At 39.7% G+C, this 22365-nt stretch overlaps 1 protein-coding gene across 2 annotated transcripts in view; it reads right to left on the bottom strand.

Annotated features, from left to right (window-relative positions):
- Positions 1-22365, bottom strand: part of cdkal1 (CDK5 regulatory subunit associated protein 1-like 1) — a 224692-nt gene that overhangs the window by 47225 nt on the left and 155102 nt on the right. For both annotated transcript variants that reach the window (XM_071468175.1, XM_071468177.1), the window contains exons 11-12: positions 16164-16344; positions 6014-6076 (exon numbers count right to left, since the gene is read on the bottom strand). In XM_071468175.1, coding sequence (XP_071324276.1) covers positions 6014-6076; positions 16164-16344 — 244 coding nt within the window. The remainder of the gene's footprint in view (positions 1-6013; positions 6077-16163; positions 16345-22365) is intronic.

Genomic DNA, 22365 nt, shown 5'->3' with positions numbered 1-22365 from the left:
CTCATTCAATTAGTTCAATTTCTGTTGCCTTCGACATCAAACAGGAGGTTTTTAATATTACCATGAACAGTGGGATATTATACACATCTTAGTCTACCTAAAGATGCCAAGGAGGAACCTATGAATTGTACAACCCGTTTCTTTTGTCTGTCTTCTTTGGGATAAAAAGACTCTTCTCAGTATTCATCAGATACCCATCAGCTGGCAGATTTCCTTTTAAAAAAAGTCAAACTTGCAACAACACATGCATTATTACACAATGGCTAATGTTTAGGGATGAAGTGTCAAAACAGATGCCAAAACAATATGCAGTGTGGTCGCAGCATGGCTGCGACATCATTGACAGAAGTGAAAGAAGCAGCTATGTGTTTACTCTACAGGTTTAAGGAGCACTTGGTCCCAAGAGGAAGATCGATTAGGTCCCTGAACACCAGCTGGCACCTATGTGAGTAGCACCCAACGGATAGCAGATGAGAGCAAGGACACAATTTGTCAGGAGCAGACATGTAGTGTGTGTGTGTGTGTGTGTGTGTGTGTGTGTGTGTGTGTGTATATGTGTGTCTCATGTACAGGATATGGGAAATCATTGGCAAACCCTCTGTCTAGAATTAATGGAGATACACAGGATCAAGGTGTGTGTGTTGTGTGTGTGTGTGTGTGTGTGTGTGTGTGTGTGTGTGTGTAAGTTTGTGTGGCTCTCCTCACTCTGAGGGTGTTTATATGTGCTCATATTCTCAGTATGATATTTACTTAGTAAGTAAATGAATTAACCAGCTCATCAGAAGCTTCTGTAAGTTACAAGGTAGACTTCAGTTGGTAGATGAAGCATCTCACAACATGTGCTTACACTTCCTTTCAGGCAGTGTGTGATACACGCACACATACACCACATCAAACTATATGAAGAAAAGAGATAAAAGCCAAAGTAACAGTAAAGAAATACACATCCCATACAGTGACAACTTTTCCCAGAATACAACCTAAATCAACAACAAAAGCAACCACAATGGTAATACTGATGGTGCAGTTTTGGCAGTTTTCAGGATAAAAATAATGGCAACAAAATGAACTTTCTTTGTATGGTGGCAACAAAAGAGCTCAATTAACAACACTAAAGACTTTCAATATTTTTAAAGCCTTAAATCTAATATTGCCAGACTCCTTCTAAAGAGTCATGAAGAACCTGGAGACAAGAAATGTTAACAGATCAGACAGAAACAGAGACAGATTGGTGGAGAGACAAGTTAAGAGAATGTGGCAAGAAAATAAATCACCATAAACAATATTTCTGTCTCTTTTTTTTCCTCCCTCCACTCCCTCCTTGTCTTGCCCTGAATAGCCAGTTAATTAACCGAAAAGGAGGGGAAAAAAAGGGTCGCAAACAAATGTCAAGTTTGACAAAGATGGAGGTTAGCTTTTCATAACGATGCAAAACAACAGCAGCTTAAAAAACTCATTCAACAAATAAAAGTAATTAAAATGCCAAAAGGGAAAAAAGCAGAATACTAACTGTTTAGCTTAGCAACGTGCAGAAAATATGAAAAAAAAGAAAGATCTGTTGGAGAGAGACACAATTGGAAGACTAATTAACATTTTTTTCATTTTCTTTAAATGATAATTATGTCAACTTCTATGAGGCCAACTGGGAGTTCGGAATAACTGAAGGGGGAAAGTTTATTGAGTGTAATTAAGTGTTTTATTTTCTGCAAATGCCTTCTTTCGTTTGTAACCCTTTTATTATGAGCCTTTCATTTAGCCACCTCTACCTCCCTCCCTATTTCCAGCTTTGCTTTTCTCTGTTTTGCTCTCTCTCTCTCTCTCTCTCTCTCTCTCACTCTCTCACTCTCTCTCTCCCTGTGTGTCTTGTGTGGTTGGGCAGATGCAATGGGCCATGTTGACAGCTTGTCCCTCCTCTCTTGCCGCAGGGAAAACTGTCACCCCTGTCATTCAGGCCTATAAACACAGCATGGAGAATGTATGTGTGTGTCCGCGTATGTGTTTTCTCAGGAGAATATGACAGTGTGGGGTGAGAGGGGAGAAAGGCTTTGTTAGCTCTGCCAGAAACAGCTGAGTGTGTGGACACACACATACACACACGGTGAGTTTGCTGAGATTGACTTAAGGATGATGGGAGTTTCACAACCACGACCTGGAAGGGCAAACCCTTCAGGGAGCAAAACTTTACACCAGATGACACTGTGATGCTGCAAAGGGAGAAAAGTCTGTGCGTGTGTGGTGCATTCATACGCATTTTCACACTACACACATGCACACATTTGCACAGGAGAATGAAATAAAAAGCAAAATCGCCCCTGACTATCTCATTGATGAATAAAACAGGAATAATTACTTGTAAACTGAAGAGACAGACACAACAGAGGCCTATAGGTGAGCAGAGCAGGCTTCAGACTGTAAAGTCACCAGCTTAAAATCCCCCAATTAAAAAGGGAATAGTCCCACAGTAACAACTTGAAACTCAGCTATGACCAAAGGTGGAAAGTATTGGCTGTGCTGGATGATCCCATTTATAAATGTGTCTGACTTCAAGTGAAGAAAGGTGGAACTGTAAAACTGAAAGTATTTTCATAATGCAGCTTACTCTGGTTGGTTTTTAAATTGTGTTCCCAGTACAATTTTCAGACGTGTATCCACTCTGGTTAACAGTGCAGTTCACGTTTTCTTAAGCAACTCATCTGAACACTAATCGTGCGCTTCTATGTTAGAAAATCCAAATATGTGACCTTTAAACTGTGCCTTGGGACCAGAAGAGGTTGCAGACGTGTCCAGTGCAAGACCGTACCAGATTTGTTTTCAAGGGTGAGGCACCACCATTCATGTGGGAACCAGGCAGCAAAAAAAAACTGTATTCAAAACAAAAGGCTAAAACATGGCTCAGTGGGTTACACAGTGAAGGCCATAGAGAGTCTGTGTGTGTGTGTGTGTAGTGTGTCTGGGTGTGTGTGTCCAGTGCAGGGCATTGGCCCTAGACAAAGTGCTCTGCCAGCTTTCTGCCCACTGGTCTTTTCATCGCTGATGGATGGGCCTTGTTCAGCACCATCTGGCTATAGGATACTTCACATTAATCATCACAAACACACACACATACACACACTTCTGGCTCTTAAAAATACACACACCAGATCAATTGTCTACATGTATATGTAGACAAAAAACATCTAACTCAGACACATTACAATGGTGTTTAATATGGAGAGACAGAGGAAAAAAAAGACAGGGCAGAGACAGAAAGATAAAAAATAAAGGCAGACAAAAGGAAATGAAACACACAAAGACAAAAGAAACTAATATTTGTTCTCATTGACAGCCCATTTTTGCTTGCGTTTAACTAGCCATTTTCCCCATTTGTGATTCAGAGTTAGCCACGGGAGATTAAGAAACAAGCTTGGTACAAAAAACAACAATTAGTTCATTTAAAAACATTGTTTCATTTGGTTGGCAGCCTGGAGCTATGGAATAATAAAGCCTCACTAACCCACCATCCCCCATCCCCCGACTCAGTCTTTATTAATGACCTTTTTGTACCTATAGGAGGATGTGTATTAACAGTAATGGCTATGAAGACACTGATTTCTCCCTTCCCTCTGAATCTGTGTGTTCTCTCTCTCTCTCTCTCTCTCTCTCTCTCTCTCTCTCTCTCTCTCTCCCCCCTCTCTTTATCTACCTCTCTCCCTCACACACACACACACACAGATGTGTTAGTAAACACATAATATCCTTACATAAACCGTAAGCTAAAAGGCCAGACACCCAGGGGAATTTAATGTAAAATGAGGGACATTATCTGACTTCATTTATTTCTATCTAACGGCTATACAGGCTTAATACAAGCTATTTTGCCTCAACATTTCCACGCTGTATGGACATGGGCAAGGACAGGCAGAACCGTGGTTGATCTGGGAGGAAGCATGCTTGACATTAGATTTATTATCATTAAATCATATCTCACGGCTATCTGGCTTTGTAACAAAAGGGGATTTATTTGTACATCTACACAATCTATGGAAAGGAATAAGTTAAAAATATTTATGTATGAGGCCTATCAGACACAATATAAAATGACAGGATTAGTTTTGACACATTTTATGCACAAAATATAGTGACATAGGCAAGGTTATCAGTAAGTTACATTTTACTCTACTGGGGATCATAAACATATGAGGTTATACAGATACAAATGTGACATATCACAGCAGAGTAATCATATTTATCAGCAGCTATTTATTTGTCCTCAAAATAGCTGTAAATAAGAATAAAATAAATGAGGAAATTTGAAATAAATAAGTATTCACTGTGGAGTTCTAATATTAGACTGATTTTTTTGCGCTTGTCTTCAAGGAGAGGGAATTTCACAGGGTCTGGGACTCTGGCTGCAGCAATGTTTCATCCTTAGCCCTATGGACAGAGGCTCCGTCTCTGAGGACCTGAAGCTGCACACTGGCTCAGACTGAATTAAGAGGTCTAAGAACTGGAGAGACAATACAGTACCTTTGTGTGAAGTGGCACTTCACACAAAATCTGTCCTTTGAAAATGAAACACTCGATACACCCAATCCACATGCACACAGATGGACAATTTCACTGCAAAACTGACACTGTTTGTGTAACATAACAACTTGTTATGAAATTCCTATTTTAAATGTCTATGATGTTTAAATGTCAGTGATCTGTAATGTGCAACATATTCAGACACATTCTTTTTTGGCTTTGTGAGACGTTGAAGGACATTTGCAGCAGCATAACTGAACTCACTGAACAATCTAAACTTTAATGGATCATGTTAACAAAAAACACAAAAACCAGTGATCACAAAAAGGTGTATAAGAATTAAGTGTGCAGTGATATCTGTAAGATGGAGCAGCTCAGCACAACAGGCTCAGTATGGCTCAGTTCCTCTGGGAATCATACTTGAGGAGAAAGCATGTTCACAAATATTAAGTGTCTAATTTAGATGCAGACGTGTTGATGTATTATTAAGATATCCTCCGATAACTTTGCTCAATTCACATTCCCTGTTTGCGTTAGGGGTGTGCTTTTCCACTCACTTACGTGCATGTGTGTTCCATATGTATTATTATTAGTGCAGCTTGTAAGTGTGTCTGTGTGTTTGAGTGTGTGGGAGGCAAAGATCCACGCCTGCCTGAGTAAAAACGTGATCTCTCTCACATCCTTTTAATTAATGTGTAACATATAACAACTGCACCACAGGCACAGGCTCCTCTAGAGGTACAGAATCATATAAAAAAATGAATTAAAACAGACTAGGCTAAGCTAAAGCCTTACTACATGGCACAGTGTGACACCAGTTAAAAATGTTTCAATCAACAACATGTTCACAGCACTCAGTGTAGTAGAAGGCCACCGCCTTGCATGCACAAGGATCTCAGATAGTCTAATTTGACAAAATGTAATTTTTCATTTTCATAACAGTAGAAAAATGTGGTGACAGATGTTGTCAGTTTCAGGAGGACATCTTTATGTAAGAACTCAGCAAATAAACACACTCTTACACACGCACGCACAGTTGTCACAAGGATCTTATAATCTTAAGCATGGCTAAAGAGAACAATGTTCAGTCCACTGTCAGATGTTAACCTCATAATGTATGGGCCCATACACACACACACACACACAAAATACAGGGGTATATACGCACACACAGTTGATGAGATCTATCTCTGACTTCGGAATTCAATCTCTCTCACACACACACACACACACACACTCACAATGTAATCAGGGGCACTTGAGCTGTCCTCATCCACTAGACAGCTGACAAGAGGCGTTCATCTAAAGGAGACAACTAACTCATTTAGAGCCATAAAAAGAAACAACTTCTGATGTTAAGTGAAAGCTTGCAGTTTTGAGTTGAATGAGTCTGAACACTCAGGGTTCTCCACATTAAGAAATAGGCAGATAAAATAAATCACCTTATTGCGAAGAAAAAATTAAACACCAGCTTATTTTAAGAGCAAACCAGTGAACGATGTCTTACCTTGTGGTCGTAGGGGTTGTAAGAGTGGAAGAGATGTGACAGCTCTTTCGTCCTCTGCTTCTTCTGTAAAAAAAAGAAAAGAAAATTAAAGTTTAAAAGCCACTCAGAATATGTATGTAAAATACAGCTAAGAAGACAAATAATGATCATTTTATATTTAATTGCAGGTAGTTGAATATAATTAGATTGAAGCAATAGTAAAACCCATTCATATAGAATCATAAATGATGATGGTGACTTCCTCTGAATTTTCTTGTCTTCCTTGATTTGCTTTTTTTGTGGTGCTGTGAACGTGTAAAGCTTAGTTTATAAGTTTATAAAATATTATATGCAGCACACTGTCTGCTTAACGGCAGTTGTATTCAAGTATTGAATACATTTTCTTTTACTATTTTGCTTGTCTTTACATATGCTATAAATATGGACATACAGCACATCTCTCACGTTAACTTATTGGATCACTTAAACAGAGGGAATAAAATGACCATGGCTGAGAACAATGCCCAGAGTAATTCATTAAGCCTTGAAAATACAGAATGAACAGAAGGGAAAGAAGTGATTTGCCCACCAGCTGGGGCAGAAAATATTTCTCATTTTCTCATTTTATTCCAGCTCAAAGTCTGGCCTTAACCTTGCATGTCCTTAATGTATAATGAGATGCACAAGCGTGAGACATGACTGTTTGATGTGTGGCAGTTGTTAATGCAATCAGTTACATGAAGCCGACGCAGTTACAAAGAGCGCTAATTAGCTCGCTGATTAGGCCATGTCTGGCTAAGGGGGAAGGATATATGTATATGCTGCTGTGGCTAAAGGGAGTATGCATTCATTGCCATTCTCTCTCATCTAACCTGCCTCTGTGTTTTCCAGTGTTAGTATGTAAAGGGCTGGATTCAATGTCCTTAGGCCAGATTCGTGCATATGGGGTGTAGACAACCTACAAGTTACCCTGCTATCGCACACAGGCATCATTATAACATGACAGACACAGCTTCACGATAAGGAAAAGACAGCTTGAGGATGTGGAGAAGAAGAGCAGAGAAGGAGAAAAAAAATCTATTAATTTGTACACTATGTGTCGGGAAGTTTACAAAGATGGATGGCAAGAGTGAAAAGGCCAAAGTAAGAAAAAATTTAACAGTGAAGTGTTAAAGAAAAGATGTGGAAGGAAGGTGAAATAAGAGTACCATGGCTGGAGTGCTTAAAGGTGGCAACTGTACTCCTTGCCCTCAGCCAACTGCCTGTTTGACTTTCTCTCTGTTTCTCTGCCTCTAGTGAGACCTATCCCTTCATCATTACACCTCTCATCACTCCTTGCCCTTCTCTCTATTTGTTCCATCAGTGTATCTCTTCACTACTTTTGCTTCCCCTTGCTCCTTATCTCCCCTTCTCTTACTTATTCTATGTTCACCCATGGCTCTTCACAATCCTGTAATCATTGGCCCTGTCCATCTACCATCCCGATTCCCTCTCGCTCTCTCTGCCAAAGGGCTCTCCAGAATCTCCAAACCCTGTTTTCTTTTGTTTTCTTTGGCTTTCCACATATCCCTCAATGCTTCCCCTCTCCCTCGCTCCCTGTGTTTTTCTTCATAGAGGGAAAACTCATACTAATCATTCTGTCTCCACTCCCTTGCCCATCCTCCCCCTTATAAGCCTGTCCCATCACAATCTCTCACTCGCTCTTTCCCTCTGCCTGGAGCGCCTCAGGTGAGAGCAATCCTCTAATCATTGCTCCTCAACACCATTCTCGCTCTTTCTGCCATCCCTTCATCACTCTCACCATCATTCCCTTTTGAGTGAAGCTCAACTACATGCAAGTGTGTGTAAGGGCTTGTTTTACTATATTTATGGGGTCTGAAAAACTGGGAGCCCTTTAGACTTGTGGTATCTGAAATCTTCGTGGGGGACTGCAGTTCTGGACCCCAGAAATTTAACTGACTGTTTCAGGGTTAAGGTTTGGTTTTAGGGTTAGGATTAGAATTAGGGTTAGGTTAGGGTTGAGCTTGATTGCCCATATGCCCATAAATATAGTAAAACAAGGTGTGTGTGTGTGTGTGTGTGTGTGTGTGTGTGTGTGTGTGTGTGTGTGTGTGTGTGTGTGTGTGTGTGTTGAATTGTAAGAAAGATGTAACTGCAGGTAAGGATTTCTCAAAACCCCTCAATGAGGTCCCTTCAGAATTTATCCAGTTCAATAGCACACACACACACACACACACACACACACATATGTGCATGCCTACGAAAACACACACCTCAGGCACAAATACCAACAGTGGCTCACACACTGACTCACACAAACACATACTGTATAATAAAAATGGATAAAGGTGTAAAAACAAGCCAAATACAAGGTAATTCAAAGGCAAAGATGAAAACACATGGAAAGGAGACAACTGAAACAGAAAATCAGAGGGAGACAGAGAGAACAAAACAGATTTTAAAAAAAGATATGATGACAACATGAGTGATGTTGCCACTCCTATGAAGGTTCAAAGGTTTGTGATAGTGAGATCCTCAGTTTACATTCCTTGACTAGTGTGGAAAAAGATGTTGGGAGAGTGACTGTCCTCATTATCTAACAACGCCTGCCGTCGGGGTGCCTTTGAGCAAAAACTACACCATGACTTGCACTTGTGGAACTGGTCAGTAGTCACTCAGAGAAGGGCTGCACTTGTGATGTGGAGATGTGTAAAATGTGCTGTGGGAGGCAAGTTGAAACAGGCAGCACTTGCTCTGTAAGGGTGTAAGGATGAGACTGAGTATAACTGATAGATATCAACTAGTAATGAAAGTGCACTTTATTAAACTCTGCACTGCATTTGCCTTTATCGTGCCAGGTTGGATTTGTCAGTATGTATTACAGTAGTATTGCAGTAGTTTTAAATTACTACATGACACAATGTGATTAAAACACAAAAGAAACTTGCACAAATACAACCAGAACCTGCTGTTAATACAGACTGATCTAATCAATATAAAAAACAGTGAAGCATCTACACAATCTATGATCACTCTGCCAAATGTCAGAGGTTCCGGTCGTCAAACTTTCTCTCATACCCTTTTTACACCAAAATTAGACAGTATAAGCAGGTTTTTTTTAAAAAGGCCACTTCCTCCTTTCACACTGCCAGCCGACTTTTCCTGAGAGGACACACACAATGTCACCACATGCAGTTACAGAACACACACACAGACTCAGACGCAGGGGAGAAAGAGTGAGATGCAAGCTGCCATGCAAACTGGTAAAATGAATCCGTTGCATATCATCCCCGGTTGGTGCTCCTGTTGAAGCCTCCGTATGAGACACTTCAATCAGTGAGTGTGTTTTTAGAACTTATTTTGGGGCTACACTGCTCCCTTGGATCCCTGAGCCCAGTGTAGCTGCAGTGTCTTGGGTTTGACAGCACCACACTGGGCAAGTGAGTTTACATCAATACCAATAGGAGTCAGAGCCTGTGTCTACTGCAGTCTTCTGACCCAGGTGTGAATGCTGATTGTACCCTTTTCTATAGCTGACAAAAGCCAGTTATTAGAGGATCTTAGCAGGTATTTTGAGCAGTGTAAAAGTGGCCACTCTTCAGCCACTCATTGTCATCTTCCCTATTCCACTGTATCTTTAATTCTAAGAGCTTCATTAATGTGTTTCTGTACAGGTATATGTGTGTGTGTGGGTGTGTGTACGTGTATACGTATGTAGTCCATCAACCAGAGAAGTTAATCGAGCATGCCATTGAGGTTGTGTTAGTGACAACCCAGCAAGTGCGCAGCCACTCTGTGTGTGTGTGTGCGTGTGTGTGCGTGTGTGGACCTGTCAACGTGGTGATGATGAACGATGGTGGTTACAATGACGTCCATCTGTTGTTGCCGCAAGAGACGAGTGCGGTGTCTAAGGGGAAGTGACATTACATGGATGTATACACTTGTACTCATACGCAGCCTCCAAACACACACAGGACCGGTATAGACAGGGGCACACATGCAAAAACTTACACACTTCACCACTGTTGTTCTACATGACACTATCTTATTTAAAGTAGCAGTATCTGCACAATACTGTGAAACTCTGAGACAAGAAATGCAATTCTTGAGAGCGATTGCCCTGACTTAGCTATGGTTTCTTAAGAGTTAATGACACTACCTAAATACAGCAGATACAATATTAAGACTGGGAAATATTTTTCTCCAGACTGGCCACTTTTGAAAATGATATTTTTTTTTCAAAGATAAAAAAGATTAAATGTGTTTTTGTTTGACTATATTCATGGGGAATGGCAGTCCACTATACCTGTGGGGTTCATGGAGCTTTGTGTGTATGTGTCTACTGTGTTTGTGTGTGTATATGTGTGTCAGTATGCCCAAGTGTGAGTATGTTGTGGGGCAAGGTAACAGTGATCTTGCCTTAGCTGGTACTGAATGAGCTTCCGGCTCACCAGTATGTTCCAATTTGTCTTTCCCTAATGGCAGACAGATGTCAGTGCTATAGAGCCTACACCCACGGCGTGTGTATGTGTGCATGTATGTGTGTTACATTACTCAAATAAAACCTTAGGCATAATCTGAGTGTGCCTCTGTCTTTGTGTGCGGAGGATTAACACTTCCTACAGCATCAGAACGAGAGTGATCACAATTGTGATGCCCTGAATGTGTTTGACCTTCGTCTCTCTACAGAGGTCACCATATACATAACATGTTCTGGCTACAATATGTTGACTTGTGTCAGACCTGGGGCATCTTCTGCTAACTCAGGTGTACACAAACCTTCCAATTTAAGTTGTTAAGGCATAACAAGACATAAAAATAGGACTTTCTTATGAAATTCAAGCAATGTGTTGCTGAATGGGCACAGAAATGTGATCATATGTGAGCTATGTTCACACTCAACACTAATGAAATGCCTTAAATCTGTTCTTCCAATATAATCATGTTGCATCAGAGGAGACTACAAACTTGTGATTTCATCATGTCATTAAAACACAAAGATAAACTAGTTACTAAACTAGTTACATACAATATCTACAATAATTATAAATCTCACCTTGAGTGCCATTTGGAAAATCTCAAAAATAAATCTCTTTGGTCTGTTGAATTATTATTTGAAAAAAAATAATTGTAAGATCATTTCTAAAATTATAAAAATAGTTATTACATGTTATTGTTGGAAAATGCATAATTTTTTACCATTAAACATTTTTAATCTACTCCACAGCCTTGCAAGGTGTTCAAATTTTATTAGCAATCACACAAGTAAACATCCTTTCAGGACAATCTAGACATTCTGTATGCTGTAATTGAATGCCTACAACTGTTCTTTCAGATTGCTATTTTTTTTTTTTAAATAATCATTTTTATTTTTGCTTTGTTCACTCATATTATCTCTCTGCAGGATCAACAAAATTTCCCCTCAGGGATCAGTGAAGTTCCTCTTTAATAAAATCTACACCACTTCCTTATACGCAGACCTACTGGAGATCTTTATTTTTACGACCTGCAAAACGTAGTTACAGAACATAGTCAGCCCCTCCGGCTAGTTAAAACAGAAGAATGAACAGCATACTGATGACGTATTCAGGTAAATAATGCACTTGAACGTGGCCTGCAAAAAACGCAATATGCTATCCCTGCCATTATTAGTGGAGTAGGTCCTCATTAATCAAGTGCAGACCTACCTGATCCCAGACAGCAACTTAACCATTAACTCAACCTTAATACCTGTTAGACTGCCTTTAGTCAAGCATTATTATCTCCCCTGATATGTGTGTGAGAGAGTAAGTGTCTGCATTTAAGACAAAGAGAGGGGGAAAAGCATACATGCATGCATGTGTGTGTGTGTGTGTCTATGCCTGTGTTTGTGTGTGTGCCCAGGCATAGATAAATTATAGTGAAGCTAGATGATGGAGCTACTAGTGGCCGGCCAGCTGTTTCACTTTGACAGCTGCTGCACTGGTGCCTCGTGGGTAATGGAGTTCTTAACCAATTACAACCTGGGGAAATTAAAAACACTGTCCAACTAGAGCAGCTAATCTTCGTCTCTATCACTTTTTTTTTTCTATCTTTCTGCAGCTGCTCATTCGCAACTTCCTTACATACCAATAGACATCCCAGCACATACATACACACCCTCCACTCAGCAAGTCCATTTATCAAGGCTAAGTTCTAGTCACCTGGGGATGATTATGGAGATCCAAGCTAATAGCATTCACATCCCTTTATTCTCAACATTCTCCATTCCCTCTCTCCATCCCTCCATCCCTGTGGTCTCCGATTCTCTCCATCTGCCTCTGCTCTCCCCTCTGTGCCACATTCTCTCATATATCATCTATTACAATAGTTAATAAGTTAGACCTACAGATAGCACAGAACACCTGGACCTCGTCACACCTGGATGCTCACCAGCTCTATGTGTTTTCACTCACTCACTCACTGACTCACTGAGAAAAATCTGTCTTAGTATTTCTCTATTCAAATATGTGTTTTTGTCACAGCTGGAAATCAGACAGCTGAGGCAAAACCATATTTTCTCATGTAACATCATCAAAATAACAATGGCACCGTATGAATAACATATGACCAAATATTCACTATATTTTATGTGATATGATTCGTAATTTTTTAGGAAGCGTGTGTTGTTGCTGCTTCACCAGCAAAGTAGATGCTCCAGCAAAAAGGTGTGAAAAATATACTCTGCAACACAAATTGAATTACAAAAAAGAGTTTTTTAAATCACTTTAACACACTGATATTTGCTCCTTCCTCCAATATCAGCTTTGCATTTTAGGGATTCTGCTGCAAGGATCCAGTATTGGTAAAATGAGTTAATCTTTTGGATTTAGTAGCCTGAATACTGTTTCTTTCTCTAATGAGAAATAATGTTTGGAGTGAATGTAGGAAAAATAGCTAAGGAGAAAGCAGAACAAAGAAAGGTCATAAAAATTGTTAAATATCTGCACTTGCTTTAAAATGCCTAATGTGGTACATGTTTTTAAAATTAAGACCACTGGTCCACCACAGCTAAACTACAGAAATAACATCCTTATAACCTATGAGCTTCCACATTTAGTAAGTAAGCACTCATGGTGGTCAGGCAAACTTCTAAGGGGGGTTGTGCCCCTCCAGGGCCCACAATGTCCATGTCCCTATGGCTGTTTCTTTTTGTCTCACTTTACCTCCTCCTTCCATCTCCCTTTCCCTTTCAGCTCTTCTCCCTACCCTACCTCTTTCCTTTCCTTACCTTCTCTCTCTCTCTCTGTCTCTCTCTCTCCCAGGCCTCCCTCCGTCTCTGCTTCCTACTCCATCTAGTTTCCCATCCATCCCTCCTGTGGCTATTCAACACAGTTGTGTTCCAGACAAGCCATCTGGTACACTTTATTAATGACTGACCCTACATGGCCTAGACATCGCCTAGCTGCCACTACTCAGTGTGTGTGTGAGTGTCTGTCTGTATGCCTGTCTGTATGTGTGAGTGTGTGTATGTGTGAGTGTGTGTATGTGTGAGTGTGTGTGTGTGTGTGAGTGTGTGTGTGTGTGTGTGTGTGTGTGTGTGTGTGTGCACATGTGTAAGAACAGGTGCATGCTGACTGATGATGCAATGTTGTGTGCAGCTTTAACCACCAAAGCAGGTTTACTGGTTACAGGAACCCTAACATATAATTCTGACTCACTTTCTCACCTATTGTTATTCTTGGTCAAGCACAAATATTCTCACAATTAAGATAATTTTTTATTTCAATGACCAGTGAAAAGAGCTATTACAAATGCAGGTTGACAAATGAACAAGGAGATCTTATTCTACCACTGTTCAAGAAAGCAAGTCACCCCTTTAATGTCCGTGCAAGTCAAATAATCGACAATGCTTAATCAGTTATTCAGCACAACCCTCATGGTCATTAAATAAAAAATAAGACTAGCTATTAAAATAATTTCACATGAAAAAATAGAGCGATGTGGCAGTAAAACGTTTTCACAGAAAACAGCAGTATGCTGCCTGCAGAATGAAGCCCTGGACAGATGCTGACATCCAACTGCTGACAATAAATGTCGTATGAGACAGATGGAGGAGAAAGAAAGAAGAGGGGCAAAAGATAAGAAGAAGAGAGGCAGCGATGTGGTTGTCTGGGGATTGATCCCTCTAAGACACACTCAGCTTCTCCTCAGAGATTGAATACAGGAAGGAGGGAGGAGGGAAAAGAGAATGACTTATGAAGATGCCCCACTTGAAAGAGATGTGTCAACACTTTGATGGTAAAGAGTGTGGGAGTGCAAATGCAAGAAGAGACAGGACATACAGTATAGGGTACAGCATACAGTAGGTCAAACCAAAGAAGAAAAAAAAATTCAAGCACAACCAGAACTAGCACACATGTCATAGTTAAGATTCAATAAGTAGATGAGAGTGATAATCTAAATATGCAACGAGGAATGATCCTACTTCATGTAGACTGGCCAACAGACAAGTACCAAGCCAAGTTACTGCGGCTTAAGCAGTAAAAAGAAGTATCTATGTTTATTTGTTCATCAATTCTCAATCAAACTGTATAAAATGATTATACATTTTGAGCATAAACATGAAGCACGAAGTAAAGTTACACTGCAGGGGCTAAAGTGAGAATGAATGTTCATACATAAGATTGCTGTTAAATTATGTTTTACAATTACATTATAGATGACTATGGTTCTGTAAACAATGATGTAGCTGAGAAACCTATGAGGCAAAAGGTCAAGAAAATGGTAGAGCTGTCTCTCTTATGCACACCTTTGCAAACAATTATGACTTCATTAGCTGCTAATTGTTTCATTTGGCAGCAGATTGAGAGAGAGAGGAAGAGAGAGAGTATCTGTCAGGAGTAGTGTGGTTGAACAGAGGACACCAACAGGTCCAAAGGAAGCAGCAACCACCACCAGACAATGTGTTAGTGCCTCAAGATGCACTGACTCTAATGGCCTTCAGATCGTGACTCTGAAAAACATTGGCTGTGTGGCGCAGTAAATGGTCAAATCATTTAAAATTATCTCTAAAAATACCTGAATACCTAATCAGTTTTTCAGAACATAAGAAAATTTCACCTCTCTTTGTGTCAGTTGTGATAATAATTGTTCATTTAAGGAGATAATTCAGCTGGGGACATGCTGGCTTAACTGACAGGTGTCTTATCCTATCACAGTTGCTGTTCCTTCATCCCAACTCAGACCTCCTCAAGGCGTTCACCACTTTAAACAAATTTGGATTTTTTGTTCTCAGTTAACTGTCAGCAGCAAAGGTTTCACTCAAATGCAGCCTTTAATACTTACACAGTAACACTGAGAGCTTCCATATGAATACTATATGTGTCTGTCTGAAAGGGATACACATACACAGACACACTTTTGATGGCTTTCAGGATTATTAATATTAAAATTCATACAGAAGTCATGACAGTACTGGAACAGGATTTTACATTTTCAGATGACAAGAGGCTGGCCTGTGTTTTCTCAGTACACCCACATGTAAATTTTTGTGTGCACTTACAGTACAGTATAAACATGCTATAGAGTGCTGCATTATTTTTGTCCGAACATGAACCTGACCCGAGCCTAAGAAAGTAGCAACCGAGCCCAACCAGAACCCGACAGGCATTCTGTTCTTTACGTCTTAACTCAACCCGAGCTCAACACAGTGTAAACTGAAGCACTGAGTTTGTATTACCCTGTCACACAGTGGTCGTTACCATGGTCACAGCTTGCCTTTTTACTTTGACTGCACGTGTGGGCTCCTTAAATGACCATAAAATATTTATTTATATAGGCTATAGGCAGTTATAGCAGTTTGAAGCATCCTAATTAATATCAGTTAAGCTGCCTATGGTTCCTGAACCTGATTACCTTTCTAAATTTTGACCGAACCCAACAACCCACCAGGTCTCATGAGGTTCTGCCAGGCCTGTATCTGCCCTCTAATGTGCACACAATCAGCACATCCATCCATTCTATTCCTGCTGATAATACAGTTTCTGTTATACTTTGAGCTGTTGCTGGGTAAATTGTTCAATTTTTAAATATGTTGGTTGGTTTTAAACCTGACATCCCTAACTTACCTCATCACTTCTAAATTTTGCCCAAATTCAATATGTCAAGTGACTAGTAGTAAAGGAGTCTCTATCTCCTTGTCGATACTCACCACATGTGCTGGTACTTGCTCCATCTTGGCGGCAGGTGTACCAGGTCTTGGGTAGAACTGGTTGATGAAGAGACTGGGGAATCTGTAGCATTTCACCAAGTCTATTGTCTCTTGGAAGTCTTCCTCCGTCTCACCAGGAAAACCGCAGATTATATCTGTAGCAATGGTTATACCTGGGACCCTGTGAGAGAGATAGAGAGAAGCTTTTAGGCCAGTTATTTCCTGGTTGTAAAATCGTTTTTAAAAACATCTGGTGTTCAGGTGCCGCTGAGAAAGGCTTAACATCGGTTTCGATCCATTCAATCTGTATTCATCTCATTGTAATGTTGTAAGTTAAAATATTTTCTTTTCGGTTCTTCATTATTCAATCAGGGAGCATCATGAAGATCAACATCCTGTAATCAAGAGGAACCTCTTGAGGAAAACTAATAATCTGACAGAAAAACAGACATTATACATTTCAGTCTAACATCCATTAACCTCAAACTACTACTAGATCAATTATCTAAAATTAATCTCAAGCCTGCGATTCACTGACATTTTCCCATTGTTGACACATGCCTTTGAAAAACTCTGTGAAGCACTGCAGCAATTCAGAAGGATAAAGTCTTTCCCCATGGACTCATTCGGCCAATCAAAACCTGATTAGCAACTTCTGCCGCCAATCGTTAGTTATTGATTATTGATCTGCTGGCTCATTGGATTAATTGTAGGCAGTAGGGTATGGGAATAGATGCATTGATTTGTTTTTTGTATTTTGTTTGTATTGATAGCAGTTGGATGGCTTATAAACAAAAGACTAAGTTGGCATGGCATGGCCCATCAGAAAAACATGCATCTCTACTTGACATTTCCATTATTAAAATATGGTGTTCTGACATGTTGTCATACAGTTTCAATGATTAGGCTTGATCCCAAAGGCATTTAACATCATCTCTAATGGCTAAAGTATTTGTCAATTACCATGAAGGCACAAAATTAACAATATGATAATGCAAAAAACATTATTTTGAGCAATGGAGAGTTGTAATTAGTTGTGACAGGCTGGCTTTCTAGATGACTGTTTTTGAGGAGAAAGTTGCTAGAGTCAAGTCAGACAGGAAATAGTATCCAATACAGAAATAATTGGAAATCATTCTCAATAGAAGTGAGCCAAGCCATTGATGACGAGATTTCTATCAGAGCGTTAGATGCAGTAGAATAGGAGGGACTAGGAAGCCTCTTAATGTAATGTGTAATGTGTTATATGACAAGCACTCTGCTATAAGAAGCCAGGATTTAATTAGTAACAAACGACTGACAGATTTATTTAGAAAAATCTTTGGATGGAATAAAAGAGGAAGACCAAAGTGACAGAGTAAACTATCAGTCACAATTAATATGGGCTTGCTTTTTTCTGTTCACTCCTTCATTTGATCTTCATTGTTGTGACTCCCTCTTCTCCTTTCCTCACTCATTTTTAAACAAATATCACACCTCTGATGTTGTCATTTCTTGAATGTATATGCTCCTTGATCTTGCAGCTAAGCACATGGCTGCAGGACAATGTGAAGAAAGATGTGTGACAAACACGTAAACATATGCAACAGACATTACGAAAGAACTGGAAAAGACACTTTCTCTTCAATCGACAACATGATGCATCTTTAATTACATTAACTTCCTGCATCTGCAACCCCATGATAACCTCTGACCTATTGATGAGTTCCAATTGGCTGACGGTCATTAATATTAACCAATGGCCTGCAGGCAAAGGCATCCTTGACCTCTAAGATCTGACTGACCAATACCCTATGGTGAAGTAAAAGTACATAAATTAAAAACAAAAATCTGAGCATGGGGCTGTTAAATGGCTAAATAAATGAACAATTCTCCATTTGTGATTAAAATGAACTTCTGGGATGCCCTCAAGCAGTGGTTCTAAACCCCCTTTGAGTATTTAACTCAAAATGCATGCTTTTAATCCCTTATTTTGTTAGGTAAACAAAGGACTAGCAGCCTTTAGGCTCCAACAATAATTAATTGAGTAACTTGGAATGAAAATAGGAAGATATAGTTCATTGTGTGTGTTGCACATTGCAGTCATCAGTAGTAAATGTTTTTGTAGACATGAGCGTTTTGTCCAAGACACTCTCCTCCTACAGGGATAAATAAAGTTTGAATAAACTCATATTATTTATTGCTATTTAATGCTCTTATCAGAAGTGTATAAAATGTCCATAATTTACTCCCTCAAGCTATTTTATTAATGACAGTGGGAGGAATGGTAAATAAAATAGAAATGTCAATAAAGAAGCAATTTTTTTTTCTGTGCTCAACAGATAACTGTGTTTTGCATCTCCCTGGGGCCTGTAGTATCTAATTTGCTATGGCTCTTGGTGGTAGTGGTGAGAAAATATATACCATAGGTAGCCAGTGTGTCCTTTTCATTCATGCAGCAGCAGTAAGAAAATCTACACCACTGCTTAAAAAAAAGTACAATTCAGGCCAGGGGTGCAAAGTAACACATGGAGATAGAATACTGAGAGAAGTGAGAGAGACTGTGTGTGAATTGGCTTTTGTGGATTTTCTTAAGGATTTAAAAAAAGAAGTAAAAAAATGTGTGCACACACGCACACACAGTCATCTTGACACCTCTGTCTCTCTCAGATCTAAGGGTGAAGGAGGTGTGATGTGTGATACTAATGAACAAGAGCCACACTGATACTCTCCTTGTTAAAATGAGAGAGGAGAAATGTATCTTGTTATTGTTCACCTTTCAAAAACAGAGTGTGTGAGAAACTGAGAGGCAATGAGAAAATCCAGAAAGACGACAGATTAGGTTTCATCTTAACTTGCTTTCAATTAAACCGACACACTTAGAGATATTTTTAGCACTGCCAAACTGAGGACCAGCTTTGTTTGTCTACCCTGGTATGACCTTTTATCAGAGAGTACTGGACATAATTTTAACACTGGATAAGATTCCCACTTTTTGGCTGAACTTTTTGGCTGAACTGACCAGTGGTCCCCCCCCCCCCCCACCACCACCACCATCAGTTACCTTCCCATTCATCTACTTTTGCCTCACATTTCTATTTCAATGTCAAAAAAGCTCTAAAATATATTACCATATTTTCCGGACTATAAGGCGCACTTAAAAGCCTTTAATTTTCTCAAAAAACGACAGTGCGCCTTATAATCCGGAGCACCTTATATATGGATTAATTCTGGTTGTGCTGACTGACCTCGAAGCAATTTTGTGTGGTACACGGCGCTCACGGCGCTCTGTCAAAATGTTTTAGTACGACTTTGGTAAACTACAAAGCCGCACCGCTTGCAGCATTACGGCTACCGTAGTCAGGAGCGTCGCGGAGTAATACATACTGTTTTTTACGTGTTATAACTGAACAATTTTGAGAGTTATTGTGAATACGCTAACGTTTGATTTAGCGGTATCAGACTGTGTTTTTTTTACGTGTTACAACTGAACAAGGTTGAGAGTTATTGTGAACGCGTTTAAGAAAGTTTGACTGACTTATCTGACTGTTTTGTTTCGCTTAATGCGCCTTATAGTCCGGTGCGCTTTATATATGAAAAAAGTTCGAAAATAGACCATTCATTGACAGTGCGCCTTATAATCCAGTGCGCCCTATAGTGCGGAAAATACGGTAATTGGTCCTATTTGATGTTAATTAGTTGTAAAATAAAGTTTAGATTGCAAATGTCTTAAAATTGTGTGAGGAATATGCAAATTCCTGTCTAAAGATGGTGGACATATTGTATGGGGGGTATTGTTACATTAAAATATAACATATCTGATAAAACATATCTGTTTAAAAAAAGGAATTAAGTTATCTACCCAATAAACTGAGAACTGCAAGCCAAGTAACCCAAAAACACTGACAGAGCAAGATGAGTCTGTTTGGTGTGTGGAAAGGAGATAAACAGACAGAAAGGAACAGGATCTATCACAAGAGACATTATCTGGTATGTCAGGTCCGGAGAAAGATCTAACATCAATAAGTATTGATTAAAGAATTATATCTGAGAACGTATTTACCAAAAAACAAAAAGGGGAAAAAAGTGATGCTATATGATGCAGAGAGCATCATAGAACATCCCTTAGAGATGAGGCAGGGAAATATTGATGGTAGGAGATAATGCATAGACTTATGTTCATATAAAGTAAAAGGATAAAGTGACATTGCAGTTTCAGTTTCACCAAAATCAAAAAGAAAAAAACAACAACTTTAAGATAATGGGTGATAAATATGTAGGTATGAAAGTGTGGCTTTATATCAGACAGCTGATATGCTGTCTACTGATTGCCTACTCAAATAGCATCTTTAAATGCATCCTACATTTTTATAGGAGCTACATTTAATTAGTCCTCTGATTGAAAATGATCTGTTTTAATGGAAAGTAAACTCATCCCCTGTGAATATGTTATGTACATGTCTGTTTGATGAGAGAAGGGAGGAGAATGGACCAATTTTTATCAACAGCTAGCAGTCAGGCACTAACCTCATGACTAATGCTGCACTTCCTGTCCCTGCTTCAGAATACAAAGACCCTACAGCCCCTGAAGCCTCTAAATCAAGAGAGATAATAGGGCTTGTGTGTGTGCTTTGTTCCTATCATCTCTCCTCCTGCCCCATGGAAGCAAAGAGACCACATCCCTCAAGACAGTAGCCTCTATTAGCCATAGTGTGGGACCAGTCTGAGTTAGCATTTACACAGAGAGAATGTGTTCATGGGAGACTAAAGTCATTTAATTAAAACTAAAGATAAGTACACAGTTACCCCCCCCCCCCCCCCCATCTGCCTCAATTGGCTGAATTAAGCTTTACAAAACATACCATTGTCTACTGCACAATTATCAACTCTTTGTTTGCTGAGGCCCTCACACGTCCATCCATGTGTGTATATGTTGTCATACACACACACAGCCGTCCTCTTCATCATATATTCAAAAGATATGCATGTGTATGCGAGCGTGTTTGCACAACAGATGCCTGTGAGCGGCCCCCATGATAAGATGAAGGCAAGACCATTGGGACAGAAGAACCTCGAAAAACGACAGCAAGGAATAAACAGATGAGGGTGGCATGGAGGTGTAGAGTGGAAGGCGATGGGTGGAGGGATGGAAGGATGAGAGTGGAAGAAAGACAATCTGGGAAGGTAAATATTTACCTATTCATCTGTAGGAAAGAGACCATGGTCCCCATCTGTGCCGCAGTGTATGCTCTGTGTGTGTGTGTGTTCTCTGAAATGATAATGTGTGGCACACTGGGGCCGCTGTAGCGTAGGAGTCGGACAGTGAAGGGAAGGAGACATGGTGAGGAGGAGAGGGAGGAAGAGATGAAAATGGGAAAGCAATGTGCTGTGGGGAGATTTGTTGTCAAATGTAAAAAGTTTGGAAAGCCGCTGTCTTGAGGAAACTCAACTCCTAAATAAAATCACATTAACACGGAAGCTGACAGCTTTACTATAGTGTGTGTGTGTGTGTGTGGGAGACAGAGCAGCAGCTGGGGAGAGAGTAAACTCTACAAGGGATGAAGTTTGAAAATTACAACATATTGTGTGAAAATTATGTTCAAGTCAGATATAATCAGTGCTATATGAGGATGAGCAGTGGGGTTTTCCAACCAATAGTATAGTGCTCATACACCAAGTGCCCACTCCAGCACTGAAAAAACAAGTTACTGCACCTGTTTGACCTATGATTCTAAAGTCTAAATGTGAATATGGCTGTCAGCGTAAGGCTGCCTAGTCACAGTACATTAATCCATCTCTCTTCTATAAGATATACCTATCAGTAATTTCTAAATCAAAACTCTTCAACTCAGTAACTTGTATGTCAGCTGTTACTAGGTCACACTTAAAATACTTGTTTGAAAAGTGAAGCTGGCTTTAAAAAGAAAATCAGAAACCATCTATACAACAGATATCTTGCAAAATGAACTTGAACCCTAAGAGCCTGTGAAATATTCTTGAAACAAAAAAAACAAAGACATCTGCCATCATGTTGACTCCTTTAGCTCATCAAATTCCTTTCCAACATACAGTGTACACATCAGCACAGTTTTAAAGGTCATCTGTGTCTTCGTTTGCAGTGATTTACCTAGATTAAATCTCCTTTGAAGATGTGATCAAAACATCAGGAACACAGAGTCCTCACATGTCACATGCTTCATGTTTATTATTACTGCTGCCTGAA

This window comes from Trachinotus anak, unplaced genomic scaffold (assembly GCF_046630095.1).
Source record: "Trachinotus anak isolate AG129_WGS33_773 ecotype Australia unplaced genomic scaffold, CSIRO_AGI_Tana_v1 ptg000032l, whole genome shotgun sequence".
Taxonomy (NCBI): domain Eukaryota; kingdom Metazoa; phylum Chordata; class Actinopteri; order Carangiformes; family Carangidae; genus Trachinotus; species Trachinotus anak.
This window is presented reverse-complemented; position numbering and strand designations above follow the sequence as displayed.